Raw genomic sequence first — 21,016 nt, forward strand, 5'->3', positions numbered from 1 at the left:
ACACAATCTACTCAACGGGAACGACCTGTCTGATTATAGACCGTCTCAATCTACTACCGAAAGCCATTATTCTCGAATGGACAGTCCAACGGTCAGACGATTTATACTCAGGGCAAATTAGAGGGCCCGCAGGAGAACCCTAGAATAATTCTGGCGAGGGAACGAGGGCATAAAACGCTTCCCAAGTTACACCTAATTTTCCCAGCACATGTTCCTCACTAGTAGAACGGCAGGGGTGGATTCCACGAAACGATGAATCCAGCTGATAGGCGTTGGCCAGCCGCGGTGTTCCGGCAGAAGGAAAGGAAACTGGGCGAAAGTCGTTAAACCATCCGGAAACTACGCGAGGGCGCGAATATCTTCACCGCTACTTCTGAACCTCGAGCCAACCGCCCCTCAGCCTGGTCATCAATCGTTCTTCACGGTCCCCTTTGTCGTTCGAGCAAACAACACGTGTGTACGTTGCTTAAAAGCCTCCCCCAGTAACATAGGCCTTATACAGGGTGCTTACGAAATAGTGACAGGAAAAGGAAAATATTACATACGTTATATACAATATTATATTAATTATATTATTATATATATATATATATATATATATTATATATATATTATATATATATTATATAATATTATAGTAATTACTGTACTATAATAATTAGCAGTAATATATATAGTATACCGGTGGTGGTTTACTATTAGATGATATTTGAAAATGTGGATCTTTAGTAAAAAGAGAATTAGGAAAACAATAATATATTTAATAAGATAAAGGAAATAATACGGACAACACGTAAAATATACAACACACGACTCTCGCACCAAAAATGTTCTACTCCGCTGTCGCTCACCAAAATGTGCTTCTCCACTGTCGCTCACCAAAATGTCCCTCTCCACTGTCGCTCACCAAAATGTGTCCATGCACGCATTTCCACTCGCTTTTATCACACACCCCCATTCGCTCTGTCTTTCTCACCCTTGCACCCTTCTCTCTCGCATCTTCCATCCATAGTCAAAACTCACGCAGTCACGTACACACTTTTCTCACGGTTCAGTCGCTCAGTTCCAGATACTCTTCCTCGCATTCTTTCAGCCACTCGAAATTGTCTAAACGCAGTCACACTATTTCCCAAACATCCCGGCGCCGGTCCGTCGCAATATGACCTGGTCGCCCTTACGCACGCACAACAAACCATTCATCCTACAATAAATATTCTCGATACTACATATATATACAAGAGAAATATCTTGGGAAATATTTTGATCGTGCGAAATAGAATTACGAGGGAACTGTTAGTTTAAATATTTTATAGAAAAAGGAGAGTATTATTATATCTGAAAGGTTAAGTGTAAAATAAAGAATAATATAATTGCCTGTATGATACTTTGCTTTCGAAATAATTTGCTAAAATATTTCGAGTATTTTATAGTCTTGCTAAGGCGTCTGGCCATGGTTGTCCATTTCTACTTATAGAGAATAGCAATACTTATTGACTGAACTTTTGAAGTTATCTAGAAAATGAATTCCTACAAAATTATATTTTACCTACTTTCTTAATCTGGATTTACCGTTCTCCATTCTGGACAATATAAATTGTTAAAAAACGTTGTATATTCTTTTACAACACTAAGTAAAAAATTCAAAATTCTAATTGGTCTGTTGAACCTATAGTCTTGATAATGGTTACCATTTTCCAGTCACCCTGTATATAAGCCACCCCATTGCTATGTCCGCTTCCCCTTTGTACGCGAAGACAACAAAATGCGCCGGGCTCACGTGCACGATTATTCGACGGCTGTTTTTTTATGGATGACAGCGTGAATTTTTGCTCGCAGAAGACTTTGTCGGTTAGATGCGTCCCGCTTTCGCATTTCTTCTTTAGGGGGACGTGATCTCGCGAGGGTTGAACTGTAGATCACGGTATATTCGAGAAAGTCACCTTGCGGAATGACGGTATATTCGTTGCTGACGCAAACCGTGTCTCGTCCCTGATTTTTTTCTCGGAGAATTAACGTGGGGACAAATACGGCGGGGGCGGATGAACGTGGGGTGCGATTTGGACGCGGTAAACGTCTCTTCGAGCAGAATTTATCAATAAAACTAAAACTCGAGTCAAAAATTAAACAATCAATTATTTAACATATCACTTCCACAAAATAAAATAAAAATCCTCTTGAAATACATTAAACTCTGCAAACTGTAGAATTAGAAAAAAATAAAACACAACCAGTCTACTGCTACAACGATCAAGAGTTCAACAAACAAAAATATTAAAAATTTAATTTATAAAAATATAAATTACCCGAAGAAACAAATATTCAGCTGAACAAAAGTAGAAACAATATCAAAATCAACTCCTTTTCCCCAATGAGACCCTCCATAACACCAAACCTAAAAATCAGAATATCCTCAAGGAATTTATTAGTCACGGGTCTCCCTTGACCCGGTCGTCGCGTGAACTCATAATTCAATAGCAAAGCAAAGAACACGATAAAATCAACTCGGCAGTCAGAGGCAGCCCTTCGGGAATGATTTATTACAAGGATAAAGAACAACGCGGTTATACAGGGTGGTACCACTAGAAACATCAGCCGGAGTGAGTGACGTAGAGATAAAGTTGTCGGCCCGGGGGAGCCGGACGCATAATCGTGGATCAAACACAAGAACTTTCCCTGGAAATCCGTCGCCATGTTGCAGGAAGGGGGGAGAGGTGGACTCGATCTCAATCTCATTTCCGGTGCGACAGTGGAAAGGATTAAAACGCGGAGAAAAGCCGAGTTGTTGGGGGCACGCGATGGAAACCAATTAATGCGATCGATCGGAATTCGTTGATTGCTCGAAATAGTCCGTGGAAATTATTCCAGTCCGCGTTGTCGATACCATGGCGTCCCGGATGCTCGGTCTTCTTCCCTCGTCGTGTTCGTTCGCCACTCGAAATTGACCAACCAGGACGTCGAGATCCCCGAAGAGAAAAATTCGCGGGAGCTTTATTGGTTCCTTGCTTGAGCTCGCGAGAGAGGTTTTCATTTTGGAAATGGGAGACGGCGATTTCGAGGCGTGACTGACAATCTGATCGAATTAAATTGGCTTGATTGTTTTAGAGTAGTAGACTGCTTCAGAGTGAAGTGTAGTAGTCAGTGTTTAATCAGACAGAAGTGAATTGGATTATTAGAGAGATTCCATTATTTTCCTTTTATAGATTATTTTTCTAGTGAAGAGATTCAGGGGAGATTTGAAGGAGAAACGAAGATTGTAAGTAGAAATGGACAGTATGCTTCCAGACGTATCGTAGAGTAAAGAATTCTATAAGGAAAGAATTTTTCTAGAAAATTTCATACGCGTACCTGTGAAGCCTGAGAAGCACGTGGCGAGATAGGGTGCAAGTAGAAACAGACGTTACCTAATCAGACAGAATTCTGTCACGATTGAGAATGAAGAAAGGGAATCCGTACAATTTACTTCAATTGCATGTAGAAAGCAACGTTGTATACGTTCATACCTTCGACGCAATGATACAAATGCAGTCAGTGAAATCAGACAGCATTTAGTCAGACGATAGGAATTTGTTTTTTGATTTCTACAGTCTATTGAATCAGTTCACGATTAAATGAAAGAGAATAGGATCAATATAAAATAATCGAAGAAAGTGAATCGAGACGACGATTGATCAGACAATCCCAGGAGAAATTTGCGCCATTAGCGAACGCTACGATAATAAAATTCTCGATCTAGAAACCGGTCTGTCGCGATACCACCGTAGAACCTAATCTTGTTCGCGTGTAACGGATCCTCGAGCTCAGGGTCGTAATCTGCTCGTATCACGTCGGAGACTCATTCGCGATTAAATGCAGGTCAGTAAAAGCGACGCAATAGAACCCGAGCCGAATCACTTTTCCAGGGAAAAGATCGATAATTGGGATGACCGTGTAGCAGCGCAGGAACGGTACTTCCCGATGATGATCTTTTATTTTCACCTGATCGATCCGTGCCAACCGTTCTGTTAGATTTTAATTGAACCCGTTAATGATCGGGATCTAAAACGTTCGAAGGTCCCATTACGTGGCCACCATTATCGAACATCATTCGACCGAAACGTTTTGACAATCACTGACACGTATATAATTCCAAAACTCAGTTAAAAAGAAATGTTTTCAAAATGATTAAATTAATCAAGGAATATTATGATAAAATTATATTAAAATCATGATTGAATATAACGGATTTTCGTTGTAATTTACTACGAAGATTTGATTGGAAAAATGTAAGAAGTTTTCAGTGGAAACAGTCGGTACTTGGTCAGACAACGTTTTTACTGTTTATTTCAGAAACGTTCGATTTTTGATTTGTAGTACTGTGATTCTATAGTTACTATAAGTGTCTTTTGAAGTATAAAACCATCTGATCAGTTTAATATTGATTATTTTATAAATTTATAAATTTTCAATGGTCTAAGGTTAATGAGACTGTTGGGATGTTGTAAAATATGTGATAAATTGGAATTATAAATAGATTCTGTGAATTTCGAGTGAAACCAAGTTGGGAAAAACCATCAGCTGCTGAGGACTCGTCATTTCTTGCAGACGGGGTGCATAAAATCGACGTTCGCAGACCGGAAATGTCCTTGGTGGTATACCACCGCAGAGTAATTCCACACGTTCCCAAATTCTCACGTGTCCAGAAACGCGATATCATGGACGAATGACCGCGCATCACGCGATTCCCCGTTGACTACTTACTTTACGGTCACTCGGTAGCTGGTGAATCACCGGAATACTGCGTTTCGGTGGAATATTCAATCGGAGTAACGCAATTATAAACACTATTAAAAAGAGAACGTCTACAATATTTAAAAAAAAAATAATAATGATTTATCAATAAAAATCTTCAAACAAATTTTCATAACTCAATTTTTATATCTTCCATAAAGAAAATATTTTTCTATAACGTCTGTATAAAATAAAAAATTAATATAATATAATTGATTGGTTTCTTGAATGTTTACAAAAATATTTTATATTATATTTTTATATATGTATTGGAGTGTATACATTTTTAACAGGTTTCGTGAAATTTACAAAATTATAAATTGTATGAAATCATTTATACTTAAATTACATTCGGAAATTTGTTTAAACAAACGTTGTAGATACTGTCTGTTCCCCGTTTGAATTCAGAAAAGTGTATTCCGGTGGAATTAACATTTTTAAAAATTAATCGTGAATGGGATAAATTTGCATACATGTCTGTAGTGTGTAGTTCCAAAAATGGAATAAAAAACGAGACCCCAGGGTCGCTGGTACGGACGCCCAGCGGACCGACGAGGCTGAAGAGAGTTTTTCAACTTTCCCACGTACGTGACGTTCCCGAAATTTACAAGTGCGTAATGGAAAATGTTTATGAACTCGAGTACTCCCACGCCCTTATGAAAATATCGCTTCATTCCGAAACCGAAGGAAACGTTAGAAATTCGTCAAAAACACGCAAACCCAACGATCTCGAAAGCTTAATTTATAAATACATTTAAAGCTAAAAATCTATAATTAATAAATACAACGAAATCTACATAGGAAAATGCAGGAAATTTGAACTAAAATAAATTCATGTAATTACAAGTCATCGAGAAGCAAACCAATGAGACACAATATTAATAAAATTATCGAAAAGAATATAAAACATTTAATTTATAATAGATTAGAATCAATTCCTGCACTTAAGAATTATTGTTAATTTCATAGAATCAGAAGTCATATCAATAATAACAAAAAGAATATAACCGTTAAAAAAATTGCAAGAAAAATATGAAACATTGCATTCATAGTAGATTACAATCAATTCCTAAGCTTAATAATCCTGATTAATTTCATACGAAAAATCATTTGAAAAAACACATCCCCAAGACGCAGTTCAATCAAAGAAATACAAAAATCTCCATTCCAATGAACATCGAGTTAATTAAGTTATAATGAAGTTCAACAGTAAATTCGCTGCGATAATCAAAAAGAAGTATACTCAGATATTTCCCCTGCTTGCGCGTGTCAAAGCGAAGTATCTTCGAAATGAAATCTGACTTCAACAGACCGTCGCAGCGGTCGGCTGTATAATCTATTTTAAAAATCCGAGAAGAAGAAAGTTTTCCCGGGCACGGTCTCGGAATCGATATGCACACGCGCCGGCCGAGGGGAGCAATCTGGAAAACTCGATTTCCCGGGGACGGATAAATCGTAGAAACCAGCCGAAAGTTTCCTCCTTGCGCTCGGTTCGCTTATGAATATCGATAATCCACGAGAACCGAAACAAATTCGTCCGTTATAAATTTCTATCACTTCCAGAAATATTGCGAAAACTATTTCTACCGGAAGTATCAAAAGACACTCTTTCAATTTTTAACTTAACCAGTTAACTGTGGAATTTAGTTGGAAAAATACTTCCGCGCGCAATAAAATCGAAAAATGAATTTATGAAATTCTTCTAATCAATTTATTAAAATTACTTATATTATTATATTATCAATTATTACTGTTATAATATTATTATTATTATATTACTCAGGTATTTTATGGGTATTTATATCACAATTTTTCGCTTAATTTTTGTATGGGTCCCAATTTACATGTTAGGTCTCTTACCATAGACATTTTATTATTTAAATAATCGTGCCACGATGGTTTCGAGTGTTTCGTACGTCAGATGTTCCATTGCTATTCCGTCGGTTTATATGGGGCAATAAACAGGGGTGTTCGTTAAACAGCCGACACGCGATAACAAGAACAAGATAACGCAAATATTTTTAGAATGAAACGTGCACCGGTCGCGTGAACAAGAATCAACGTGGCTATCTTTAGGCCTGATTTACATTGACGATCCAGTTCACGGTGTAAATGGTGTTCGGCGTGGCAACCCCAACAGAAAATTTATGCGCGAGCCCTAAAAAATGAAGCCAACAATTTCAATCCGACGATAATATCAAGCTGCGCGTGTGCATTATTTTCCGACGTTTACCCGGTTAAATAATTTCCAAGCAGATCCTCTAGGTTGTTAAACAATTTAACATAAAATCGTTATTCAATTAGAATTTGTAATCCCTTGGAATTAAATGAATTAATTATTCGACGAATGAATACGGTGAAATAATTGATATCTACATTGAATCTCCGTGTAATTAAATATTGTGATTTTTATTTGGAGAACTCCAATCCAATTAGTCGCATACGAAATACTTTATTTAAACTTGTCCATCAATCAAGAATTCCTTTTTATAATTCAAATTGTGTGAACGGATAATTAATGGTTTAATTACATTCCCATGTAATTAAACATTGTAATATTCAATCAATGAATACAATTTAATAATTCATTAGATATGAACTGTTTTGTTTAGCCTTATTCACTCTTCAAGCCTTCTTTTCTATATATCCATAATACAGAATATTAATTAATTACTAAATTAAATCTCCATTTAATAAAGCCTTATAATATTCAATTAAAAAGTCCAATCCAATAATTCATCGAATATTAGCAATTTTATTTAACCTCATTCACTACTCAACCCTCCTTTTCCATGAACTCCATCACACAAAATAATAATTAATAACTAAATTAAATCTCCATTTAATAAAGCCTTATAATATTCAATTAAAAAGTCCCATCTAATAATTCATCAAATATTAGCAATTTTATTTAACCTTATTCACTATTCAATCCTTCTTTTCCATGAAGTCCATCATACAGAATGTTAATTAATAACTAAATTAAATCTCCATATAATGAAACCTTACAACATTCAATTAAAAACTCCAATATAATACCCCATCAAATATGAACAATTTTAACCTGATTCACCATTCAGCCCTCCACAATTCCACCGTACGAGATATGAATTAATCACCAAATGAAACCATCATAGAATGAAACATTCGAATTACCATTTAGAAACCCCACTTCAACCCTCCGCGAAATCTGATAAATTTTTTTAACCTCATTCCCCATTCAACATTTCCACCCCGATTACATCGCCGATGTAATTCGTTCGATCGATCAACGTTCATCCGATTTGTTCCTAAGCTATCCCCGATAATTAACGTTTCTAATAATTCCCTGGCTAACTGAGTCTCGCCGCGCACTCGGCACAATGACACAAAAGCTTTTTCATCCCCGCGCACGATCCGACAGCGTACAACAGAACGCGACCATTGTTAAACAATGCAGGCCGCCGCGTGAACTCCGTTAAACAGGGGCAGCGAATTCCGTTTTTCCGCGCGGAACTAGTTCATCGTTATAAATCGTTAATAGAGTTCACGCGGAACTCCCTAAGCAATCTGCTGGCCGGCTCCGTTCCCCGGAACTTCCGTGTAAATCCAGAAATTTTCACGTCCGACTATTCCGTCGATGAAGTCTCGCAGAAGAAGACTTAATCCTCGAGATTATAACAAATCGCAGGCGTTACGAGCACATTAATATCTTCGCCGTAATAAACGGCTGAGCGTGGGGGCGTAACTCACCGCTGGGAAAAAACGCGAAAACTTCGTGTAATTAATGAGGAAATATTGTGCTAGCTGGGTATATACGAGGAATCGTTGCACTGCGATGAAAGTTCTGTGGCCTTGAACATTCTTGCTGTGTGTGATTACTTGTTTGTATCGTTTATTGTTTGTTCTTTAATTAATGTGAATTGCTTTTTGAATTCAGTTGTTTTATTGCAGTTGGTTGAGATTCTTTTGATTTAGTTTTAACGGAGAGTTGCGAAGGTTTTAATTTGATTGTTTAAACGTTGAATATTGGTAGGATGGAATAAAATTTGATATAGATCGATAGCAAATGAGATTGTGACAATAAAGAGGAAAGGTGATTTAATTATATGAGAGGGATTATTTTGAGAAGTATGTTGTTTTCATGGGATTGTATTAATTACCAAAATAATTTGCGTGTAACTTCGTTCACGGTGTGCTTGAAATCATTACGTTAAGAGGAGTGTTCTACTAAAATAATTAAAGGGCACCATTTGCTTCGTCCAATTAGAACGACTTACGTTCTGAATATTCATTTATAAATAATGTTATTCGACTGATGGCTTGAATATTCATGAAATAGTACAGTGCCAATTGTAATTTTAATTTTGTACGTAATATACAAATTTAATTAGTATCTACGTGAGTATATCATTTATTTTCCAGATGTGAATATTCTTATGTAATGAATTCTGTTTTTATTGATGGTAAGATTATTTTTTGTTGGAGCCTTTGCAATAATACCAATTATAATTCCAACTTCCTACGTACAATTAAAGTTTAATTAACTTCTGAAGTGAATACATAATTTATTTTCCAAAATTCAATATTTTTATATAATAAATTCTTTTTTTATTGATATTAAGATTATTAATTATTGAAACCTCAAGTACAATACCAATTCTAATTCCAATTTCCTACGTACAATTACAGTTTAATTAATTTCTTCAGTGATTGTATTACTTATTTTTTTAAATTAAATATTTTCATACAATAAATTCTTTTCTCATTGATATTAAGATTATTAATTATTGAAACCTCTAGTGCAATACCAATTCTGATTCCAATTTCCTACGTACAATTAAAGTTTAATTCATTTCTTTAGTGAGTATTATTTATTTTTCAAAATTAAATATTTTCATACAATAAATCACTTCTTTACTGCTAGTAACATTATTAGTTATTGTAGCTTCCAAGGCTTCGATACGAAAGATACTGTATTATTTCCGAAACGTCCAAAGCTCGTCGGACGAAACACTCGTGTTAGTGGAATACGACAAGCTTTGTGCTCTGCCGTTGGATGGTTCGATAAATTTTAAGAGCATGACACAACCTAATGTCGAGCGTCGTATCAACTCCTCGAGTGCAACATCCGCACTGTCGGGACCATTAATTTCCCTGCTTTGATCAGTTAATTGCCCGGCCTCAATTGTGTCAGTTTTTGATTTATTATTAAAGGAAAACAATCTAATCACTCCTGGAACAATGTTGATCGTGATGAGCATCGTGCAAACGTGAAAATATTCATTGCATACGCAGGAGGACTTTAAAGTGCAGTTAACAAATTTCATAACATCGTTTCTCGCCCAGAAATTAAAAAATATTTCAATGAATCTTCTAGTTTCCTTTAATCTAATAAATAGAATAATTTTTATTCTGTATAAAACTGAAAAATTCATTTTGTTAGCTCTAGAAATCAATTTTTCTCGCATCTTTAATCCTTCGAAGTATCCATTATTCCCGACTCTCCTCCATTTTCAAAATGGAGAACCCAAAATGGCGGGGAAATATTCAAATTTAAAACAAATTCGAGGTCGATTGAAAGCCACTAAATCAATTCTTTTACCTAGCATATTCTTGCCACAAAATATTCCAACAACACATCAATACTCAAAGTTACTTAAGAATCTTCCAACAACTGAAAATCACCTCGAACAACCTAACCTCAAAGCTCCAAACCTCGATTCCCAAAGAATCAAACCCCAAGCCAACACAGAATATTCCCATGAATAAATCAACCTTCACCAAAATGTCAATCACAAAAAATAACCTTCGATGAAAAACCATATCAATTTTATAATTCAACCATCAATAACAAAAGTTCGCTAGAATTAACACGTTGAATGTCATAGGGGTCACCGATGACCAAATCGAATTACTATGGTTCACTCAATGAAACGATGATTATTTGAAAACATTTCTATTATAAACAACGCAACCTAATACAGTGACATTCAGCTAAATGAACATGTAATAATCATAATGCAATTCAATCGAACGATTTAACACTAGATGGATCAAAATAACCCATTCCTGACTTCTGCTTTTACCATTATTAAAAACATAACAGATTCGCCTCTGAGAAGTGGTTCAACAAATTGATTTAGCAATACACAAACCGAATTGTAAATCCATTGTCGTTTCGATAGATGCACTATTGCAGTTTCTATAATTTCAAAAAGTCAGTGCTTGGTAGTTCTAGTGTTAATATTATACTTTTTACATTGTGCATTTTGCTCGATGAAATCGTGCGGTGTTCAACGTGTTGAAAGATTCAACTGAATCTTCCACGTGCTACATTTTTTAACCCTTTGCACCCAGTAGTTTTTCACTAGAAATATTTTAACATTTTCGGATGAGATAAAATCGATATTTTGTGAAACTAAGTCGACGAGAAATCAGGCGTACATTGAGGAACAAAGCTATTTTATTTCAATATTTCTCAACCTGATACATTGTCGGAAATATAATATTAAATATCAAATTTTATAGTTTTACTGTATGAAATCAAGTGGTGAGTGAGAGTCACCTCTCGAGTGCAAAGGGTTAAAAATCGCTGTAACGTCTTGCACAAATTGGAAAGGAGGTTTCATTAATTTTTGACTGACAACAAAGATGTCCGAAGGCGAGATACTTAAAATGGCGGTTTTCGAACTGGTTGAACAGAGTGTTCGCCGCGCGTGACGTGTCCCGGGGGACCGGTAAAGCCCGACAAATGCAGATTTCATAACATGACGCGCTTTGTAAACGTGCCGTCGAGCTCTCTCCGCGTCTACTGCAGGTCTTCGACGCGTCGGCAAATCCGTCGAGGGCATCGAGATTACTCGGCTGCGCCCACGGGGAAAGGGAAATTTCGATGTCCCGTTGCAACAAGTTATCTCCGATCAGATCCTATCAATCACGATCGCGTCTGGCTTATCTCGCGATCTCTTCGACAGCTCCCAGCGAAATTTTCATATTTAAGACACGTCAAACTTTTTCAACAGGTTGCTCGATCGAGGCACCATGGCATTTCGAGATTAAGGAGTTTGATTGAACGATCGAATGTCAACTTTAGGGAAATCGAATTGCGAGTTTGGAAGGTTTATCGCTCGGTACCCTTTTTCGTTTCGATATTGGAACAGTGTTTTCTTAATTGAAATATTGAAATAGTAGGTTTTTCATTGAAATATTGAAATAGCAGGTTTTTCATTGAAATATTGAAATAGTATTTTCTTAATTTAAATATTGAAATAGTACAATATTTTATTAATTGAAATACTAGAATAGTATTTTCTTAATTGAAATATTGAAATAGTACAATAGTTTATTAATTGAAATACTGGAATAGTGTTTTTTTAATTTAAATATTGAAATAGTAGTTTTGTAATTAAATACTGGAATAGTATTTTCCTAATTGAAATATTGAAATAGTACAATAATTTATTAATTGAAATACTGGAATAGTGTTCTTTTAATTCAAATACTGAAACAATAACTTCTTATTTAAATACTGGAATAGTGTTTTTCAATTTAAACATTGAAGTAATAGCTTTTTAATTTACTGGAACAGTGTTTTTCAATTTAAATATTGAAATACTAATGTTTGATTGACGATCGCTTCTCGTTGGATTCGCGATTAACAGGAAATATCTCAAGCAACGAACACCGAAGTTTCCCAATCCAAGTTGACTAACTGATTTACCTATATCTTCTGCCTCCTCTTTAAGTACCATGATGCAACATTAGTCAGACATTGGCCCCACATTCTTTCCTCCCATAATCGCCTTCACACCTGGTGTACACATGTTCCTCTTCCTCTCACTGTCACTCCCTTCGTCGATCACAAATATAAATCCTCTCAAAAGTCTTCGCCCAGGTTCATCGATAAACTCCCCAAGAATCAACAAGAAACTTCATTCTCTCCGACCATCTCAAACTCTTCAACAATACTCTCTCCCTCGTAGCATCCCCATATGCACTAAAAACTTCTTCGAATCTTCCAGAACGAAACAATCAGCAACCTCTCGATCCTCCGATTCCCATTCGAAATCCCCGAAATTTTCTCAATCAGCTACCACCTTTACGATCAAGGCGTATACACCCCCACACGTGTTACGAAAATACAATTTCCACCCCCTCGCACAATAAATTAATCCCACTGTCGCATGGGACACTAGAATTTTCTTTGTTCCCGACGTTCAAAAAATCTCCCGACGCGGATTTGTAGCGTGGTTCGTAACTCGAGCGAAACGCGTAGGGGTTGGCGAACGATCGCGCCCCTAATACACACGGCGAAGCCGAAGGGGCGATCGAAGGTGCGGCACACGCGATAGTCTCCGAGGCAGGGAAACGGCAGCAATCTTAAATCCGCACTGCCCGGCCGCAATCACGCGCGACTGTCGACAAAGCCGTCGCGGTCACAACAAACCCTGCGGAACGGGGGTACCACGAGGGGTGGCGTCGCGACGCCGTCGCCACGGCGACATCCGCCCACGGGCCGACGAAACAAACCATAAAAGACGATCCGATAAGACAGTACGTCGAATCGATCCGAAATCCTCCGGAGTTTCCTATATTACCCGCGTCTCGCATCCGTTGTACAATCAATTCTCGTGCTTTCCATCTGACAGTACGTCGATCACTTATTAACGATTACCTGCTATATCAGATACAGGTACTTAACTCTAACATGCTACCTTGTCGATGGTAGGTATGCGATTAGATACAGTGCTCTACTTTATCTTGCCTAGATAGTAGATCTGCGTTATCTACTACAGGTGAAGCAGGAAACTACAATTGGTAGGTTTGTTTAAAAATGAGAATCTTTCTGAAATTTTTGTTTATTTATTCATAATTTGATCTTGTTCGAAGTTGCTGCAGGAGTTTATAGTATAGTGTGCGACATAAAACTGGATATTATGGTTTTTCAGTTTCGGAAGTGAATTAAAATGAGCATGTTTCGGACAGAGAATCGACTTCGTAGAAATTGAAGAGCAAGAATCATCACTTACTACAGGTGAAGCAGCAAACTGCAATTGGTAGATTGTTTAAAAATGAGAATCTTTCTGAAATTTTTGTTTATTTATTCATAACTTGATCTTGTTCAAAGTTGCTGCAGGAGTTTGTAGTATAGTGTGCGAGATAAAACTTTTCAGTTTCGGAAGTGAATTAAAATGAGCATGTTTCGGACAGAAAATCGACTTCGTTGTAATGGAAGAGCGAGAATCATCACTTACCCGATAGCCGGCCATTCTCCGTCGGTGGTGGTTGTTGGGGCAGATGTGCTTTTATTCGGCAGGCTCAAACGTGGCCCGATGCGCAGCGTCATTGGCCGTCGTCTTCGCAAAGTGTAATCTGTAACAACGATGCCATGAAAGATCTAGGTACAGTCTGCGGGAGGACCACGCCATCTCCAGAGATTGGGTAATGCGAACCCTGGAGCAAGGTTGCAGGGGAGCAGGAATCAATTTGAACAGATTGCCGACTAGGGACTGTAATGGCGGTGAATTCCGACCTGACGGGTCCCGCAGGGTAGTTACACGTGGAATCCCAATTTCCTTGCTTATTCAGGGCAAAAGTTTTGATCGAGTAATCTTTCCGTGGGTGATCATAATTTTTTGGGAAATCTAATCCCCGGGTTCGCGAGGTCCGGCGTGTTATTAGTCCGGCTTGACCCTCTGATTTTCGAAGGGTTAATTACCAGGAGAATCTGATCTTTCGAGGTTACAAAGCTTGGTCAATTAGTAATTAGACGAATGTGACCCTTCGAGCTTCTAAAACACATTCGTTAGACGAACCGTTCGAGTTTCTAACGGAAATTATTAACAATCTAGCATTTACAGAAGTTAGCATATTATTAGCAAGATAAATAATCTTTCAATCTACAGAAACCAGGAATTGATGGTTACAAAATTCTAACCTTTCGAGATTATGGATTTCACTGAATTATTCATTAAAGAGATTCAACCTATTAGTTACCGTAGCTCAAATGTAATTAGAAAACTGCAACTCATTTACAAAGTTGATTAATCAGAAAAATTCGACTGTAACAACTTCTATAATTAACAATTTTACACAGTTCGTTCAGAAACTTAATAAGCAATTTAAAAATTCTCTCTTGCCTTCGAGATTATGGAATTCGCCAAATTATTAATTAGAGAAATTCAATCCTACAATTTCCGTAACTCAAATATAATTATAAAACTGCAACCCGTTTACAAAGTTGATTAACCAGAAAAATTCGACAGTCATAACTTCTATAATTAACAATTTTGCAGAGTTCGTTCAGAAGCTTAGTAAACAATTTAAAATTTCTCTCTCGACTGTCCTTCATCCCTTAGTTGCCCACTAAATTAATTGAATTGTCAGGGAAGTTACGGTTACTTCAGCGAACTTCTGTTACGTTAACCGTCCGTGAGCAACGAATTAATGGAAGGCACAATGGAACAATTAAGAATGGCTAAACGAAGCACGGTGGAATGCGTGATCCTTTAAATGCAGCGGATCGGCGATATTTCCGGGACACGTAATGAACGGATGTTGAATGGCTGTGATTCAACACGTTTTTCATTTATATCCGCGGGAGTGAATTTAACGATAGCCAACCGACCTGAAAATAGATTTAACCATTGTCGTGGCTCGCGGCTCGATAAAGCATTCGGAATCCGTCAGTAATTCGACTCCGTTCCCGCGGCATTCCTACTGAAAAAGTTATAATTGCGACAAAAATTCGCTCCGCCGGTATTGCAAAGGTAAAAGAACACCGGAGCCCGGTAATACGTTTCCTCGTTAGAGAAACATCGCGCCTTTTCCATCCACGGCGACATCGGTTAACGTTAACATTCAGCTAAATTAGAAACACGTAAAAAAGTCACGTTCATTTTAGTAAAAATAAATTTTCCCCTGTGACAAAGGCGCTTCTTTAATTCTCGAGGTATGGTCGAAACATCAAGTCATCTACTTCGTTGGTGTTATTTGTAATTACGAAGCAGTTAATTTGTTTGGTATTTTTTCTTATGAAATGATTGAAATGTATTTTTGGTATTAGTGAATTTAGTAGTTTCTTATAAAAGTAAAAGTGTATTAATATTTGTAGAAATTTTATGTGGATCATTTTGATTGATTTGATAGTTTCAATAGTAATTTTATTATAGATTATTTTGCTTATTTAATGGAAAACGATGGGAAACGTTTGAAGTTATACTTTTATATAAGGTAATTACAATATTGCAAATAATTCTAGAGAAGATTTCTGATCAAGGATTGGGGAGGATTGGTTTCCAGAAAATCCGTTATTATTGTTTCTTTTTGATACGTTGAAATATTTCGAAATAATTGGATTGTGACCTGTTTCGAGCAATCTCTGATGCACGACATGATTCACCAATATGGGAGCGAGAGGTTGCACGCGTGTAGGGAAATTGAAGTTTACCGTTGGCGGAGCACAGGGAGTTCCGCCCTTGAAAAACATGCGGCGACAAGTACTGCGGGTGCGGGTTCGTCGGGGTTGGAGGCGTAGTTCGACTGCTGGGGACTGACATCGTTGTCCAGGGGGGTGCTGCATCTTTGCCGACGTTGTCCTCCGCAGCCGACGTGGGTAACTCATTGGTTACCCTTACTTCGATTCCCACAGACTGAAAATAAACGAATTTCAGCTTTATTAGCAGCGTGATTTCGCTGAATTTAAAATTTATAATTCTGAAGAATTTGGAAGTTGTGACTTGAGAGTTTAAGGAATTTAGAATTTGTGATTTCAGACTTTACAGGATTTAGAATTTTAAAGGACTTTGGATTCGAAATTTTGAAGAATTTTGAAATTGTAATTCCGAAGAATTTAGAATCTGTGATTTGAGACTTTGAAGAATTTAGAATTTTGTGATTTGAGACTTCATAGAATTAAAAATTTTGAATTTTGTAGGACTTTGGATTTGTAAGTTTGAAGGATTTAGAAATTGTAATTCTGAAAAATTTAGAATCTGTGATTTGAGACTTTAAAAAATTTAGAATTTGTAATTTTGAAGAATTTAGAAATTGTAATTCTGAAGAATTTAGAATCTGTGATTTGAGACTTTAAAGAATTTAGAATCTGTAATTTAAGGCTTTAAAGAATTTAGAGTTTGTAATTTTGAAGAATTTAGAAATTGTAATTCTACAGAGTTTAGAATTTGTAATTTTGGGAATTTAAAATTTGTAATATTGAGAATTTAAAATTTGAAAATTTATTTATTTGAAATTTAGAGAATTATTTGTGTTTTAGATGAAAGGACTTGAAACTAAAGGAACATTCTATCTTCGTGTAACTTTTTGAAAACATTGAAACGTTATTATTCATACATAGCTAGAATTCTACAGTGTGCTTCTAATATCCTTGTAATGTCTGCAATTGTTCCTTTAATGACATGTTTGTTGCAGCTGCCTTTCATTCTGTAACAACTGGACCGTGGATACTTATGCAAACGTACTTATGTAAATCCTAGTGTTGCAATATCTTTATTCTCTACCTTATTTCCTCGTGCTTCATCTTATTTTCCTTGGATAATAAATTTTTCCACCATTATGGAAACAGTCAATGAATAAATTGTTACTCTAGGGTCAAAATAAAACTGCAAAGAATTAATATATTTCTCTTAATAATGATACTTTCAAGAGATCATAAACAATTAACAATCTTTATTACTTATTAATTCAATTCATGAACTACTATTCCTCAAGCAAAATAAAACTAGAAAGAAATAACATCTTCCTCTTAACAATATTAATTTTATAAAATCATAAAGAATCAAACATTTTCATTAATTATTAATTCAATCTATAAATTATTATTCCTCAAACAAAATAAAACAGCAAAGAAATAATATCTTTTACCCAATAATAATACTTTCAGGAAATCATAAACGATTAAACATTTTTATTTATTCCTTTTATATAAGTATACTATTGTTCCTGAAAAAATATCTATAATTTTATGCATGTAGTTCTGTGAACAGATTCTAAGATCCAAGGAGAAAGGTAACCGAAGGAAGAATGTGCAATAAATTTTCTTGAGAAAGAGATTCTTTTCAGAGGGAAACTAGTTTGAAGGTATTTACGTTATACACAGTGAGAAGTCAGTCGTGCGGCGTGGTACACTTTCAATGTGATTTCCTCCGAAACGATTTCTCCCATGAGGAATGCCTACATCAAGATTTACAATAATTTCCTTCTCTCGCTGGGAACTTATAAGATTTTTCCCGCGGAACATTACACAATTTACACGAAATTACTTTTATCAGAAAACATTTTAACAAAAACATTTCAATGGCTTACACAAAATTTATTTTCGAAAGCAATTAATGTTTGGCACTTTGAAGGAAATCATTTTTTAGAATTTCTGTCACCAGTAAAATTTGTTATTAAATAACATCGAGGTACGTTTCGATTTTTTTTCTGTACGTCAAAGGGAAGCTCAATTTTTGAAACCCAAAATTTCAAAGTCCTTTCATCCCTCCGACCAAAGCGTTTGTCGAAATGTGAAAATACGAGACAAAGATGTTTCCGAGCTTCATATCGCGCCACAGATATATCGAAATCATGCTCTGACAATCGTACAATGTCCCCAGACAGTTTTTTTTAAAGTCGCCCCAGTTGCAATGTTAAAATAAGAATCAAGCTTCAGTTAAGAAAAAGAAGATAATATAGAAAACATCTAGAATCTAATGCTATTTTCAGTGTTTCTTGAAAAAGTCATTTTCTATGATACTTCCATTCTCCTAATCACAATCCTCGTTCAAATTTACATAATCCTCCACAGTATACTTATAGAATAGCCTCCCCATCCTCGTCGCACATAAAATCTCACGTATTACTTCAGCAAAGCACTAAAAAAGAAATAAAAAAGTACTACACAAAGAATCCACAGTGTATTTATAAAATAATAAACTTCGTATCACCGCGAATGTCACGTGTCGTTTCAACAAAGTACCGAAGAAAAAAGAACTACTGCACTGATAATCCAGAGACTATTTATAAAACAAAAAACTTCCTCTCAACACACATAGAATCTCACAAATTATTTCAACAAAGCACTAAAATAAAACAAGAAAATTCACAAATAATCCACAGAATATTTACAAAACGAAAAACTTCCTCTCATCACACATGTAATCTCACAAATTACTTCAGCAAAGCACTAACAAAGCAAAAAAAAATATACTATACAAATAATCCGCAGAATATTTACAAAAGAATAAACTTCCTATCATCATACATGAAATCTCACGAACTACTTGAACAAAGCACTAAAAAAAACAAGAAAATTCACAAATAATCCACAGAATATTTACAAAACGAAAAACTTCCTGTCATCACGCATAGAATCTCACAAATTACTTCAACAAAGCACTAAAAAAAACAAAATATACTACACAAATAACCCGCAGAATATTCACAGAACAATAAACTCCTTGTCATAGTGCATAAAACCTCACAAATTATTTCAACAAAGCACTAAGAAAGAAAAATACAAAAAAATACTACACGTATAATCCACAGAATATTTACAAAACGAAAAACATCCTGTCATCGTGCATGAAACCTCGCCCATGAATTCAACAAAATGCTAAAAAGAAAGCTGAACGAACACGACGGACCGGTGGTGCAGGAAATGGGTTAGAAAGTAATGAAAAAAGAAGAGAGAGTCGAAGCCTTTTCGGTTTACGTAACACGCGTGATAGCGAACAGCTCTACTGGTGGCTGCTGTCATTGATAGAAGCCCTTGGGGGCCACGCTGTTCCATGTCATCGAGGACGTAATTCTTCTCTGGTTGGAGAAAATCATTCGCGTAAAAAAAAGGAAGAGCAGTAGCGAAGAGAAAAAAAAGGTCAGGTGGTGCTGGGTACGGCCAAGGCCTTCCGCGCACTCCAAAGGAAAGAAGTCAAGCAAAGTACCGCTTTAAGGGCGCGCACGCCTTCCGCGGGAGTTTCCACGGCAATTTTCCCTCCTTCGTTCGATAACTCGATTCACCGCGACATTAATAACCTTACGGCAGAGCAGCGCTCTAAATAATTAAACGCTCCCTGGGATAGTTTTCCTTTTGCGCTCCCTTTTGTCCGGGTCCCTGCAGTGATTTTTCGCTTGATCCCCTATTTATTGGGTTGAATTCGCTATGGGGAATCTTGGAAAGTGACGTGTGGGGAATCGTGGTAGAATGGTGATTCGATTTGGAGGAGATTGAAGTGGATTTGGGAATTGTTAAGAATAAGATAAATACTGGAGACTGCTTTACAATGCTCGAAAATAAGAGAAACGCTAAGACGCTGAGGTACTAAGACACGAAAGTATTAAGATACTAAGATATTAAGATACTAAGGTATTAAAACACTAAAGTACTAAAACACTAAGGTACTAAGACACTAAGGTATTAAGATACTAAGGTACTAAGGTACTAAGGCACTAAGGTACTAAGGTACTAAGATACTAAGATATTAAGATACTAAGGTATTAAAACACTAAAATACTAAAACACTAAGGTACTAAGACACTAAGGTATTAAGATACTAAGGTACTAAGGCACTAAGATACTAAGATATTAAGGCACTAAGGCACTAAGGCACTAAGGCACTAAGGTACTAAGATACTAAGATATTAAGATACTAAGGTATTAAGGCACTAAGATACTAAGACACTAACGTACGAAAATAATAAGCTACTAAACTACTAAACTACTAAACTACTAAACTACTAAACTCCTAAACTACAAAACTACAAAACTACAAAACTACAAAACTACAAAACTATAAAACTACAAAACCACCAAACTACAAAACTACAAAACTACAAAACCACTAAGCCACTAAAAATTTGAACAACTAAACAATAAAACGAAGCATATACTATAAATCAAGACATCAATCAACTTCAATAAAGAAAGAAACCGATAAACAAAATCAACATATACTGCAATCCAAAAATGTAGTGACAGAGTAAAGTGTCTATCTATGGCTGACCAATTCTACTTCAAACGACTTCTGACTTATTTCACTTTTAAATTGGAAGCTGTTTCGCGTGGAAGTTGTAGAAGAGTGTAAGGGAAAGTTTACTTTACCCTGTAGTTTGTTTGAGAAATTTGTGTTTATTGAAGTGGAGAGCTTATGGCTGACTTGATCTACTTGTAGTAGTGTGAGATTTCTTAATATTTCGTATAAATTATATACTTCGAGAAGTTTATATATAATTCATGTTTTCTTGCGATCGTTCATGATCTTGATATAAA

The 21,016-nt window shown here is 36.1% G+C and overlaps 1 protein-coding gene across 1 annotated transcript in view; it reads right to left on the reverse strand.

Moving 5' to 3' along the window:
• The window catches only part of LOC116425041 (uncharacterized), a 90,647-nt gene that overhangs the window by 47,287 nt on the left and 22,344 nt on the right, over positions 1-21,016 (reverse strand). Inside the window, exons 2-3 of the mRNA XM_031972263.2 lie at positions 16,199-16,400; positions 14,004-14,121 (exon numbers count right to left, since the gene is read on the reverse strand). Coding sequence (XP_031828123.1) covers positions 14,004-14,121; positions 16,199-16,400 — 320 coding nt within the window. The remainder of the gene's footprint in view (positions 1-14,003; positions 14,122-16,198; positions 16,401-21,016) is intronic.

The sequence above is a fragment of the Nomia melanderi genome, chromosome 2 (assembly GCF_051020985.1).
Source record: "Nomia melanderi isolate GNS246 chromosome 2, iyNomMela1, whole genome shotgun sequence".
Taxonomy (NCBI): domain Eukaryota; kingdom Metazoa; phylum Arthropoda; class Insecta; order Hymenoptera; family Halictidae; genus Nomia; species Nomia melanderi.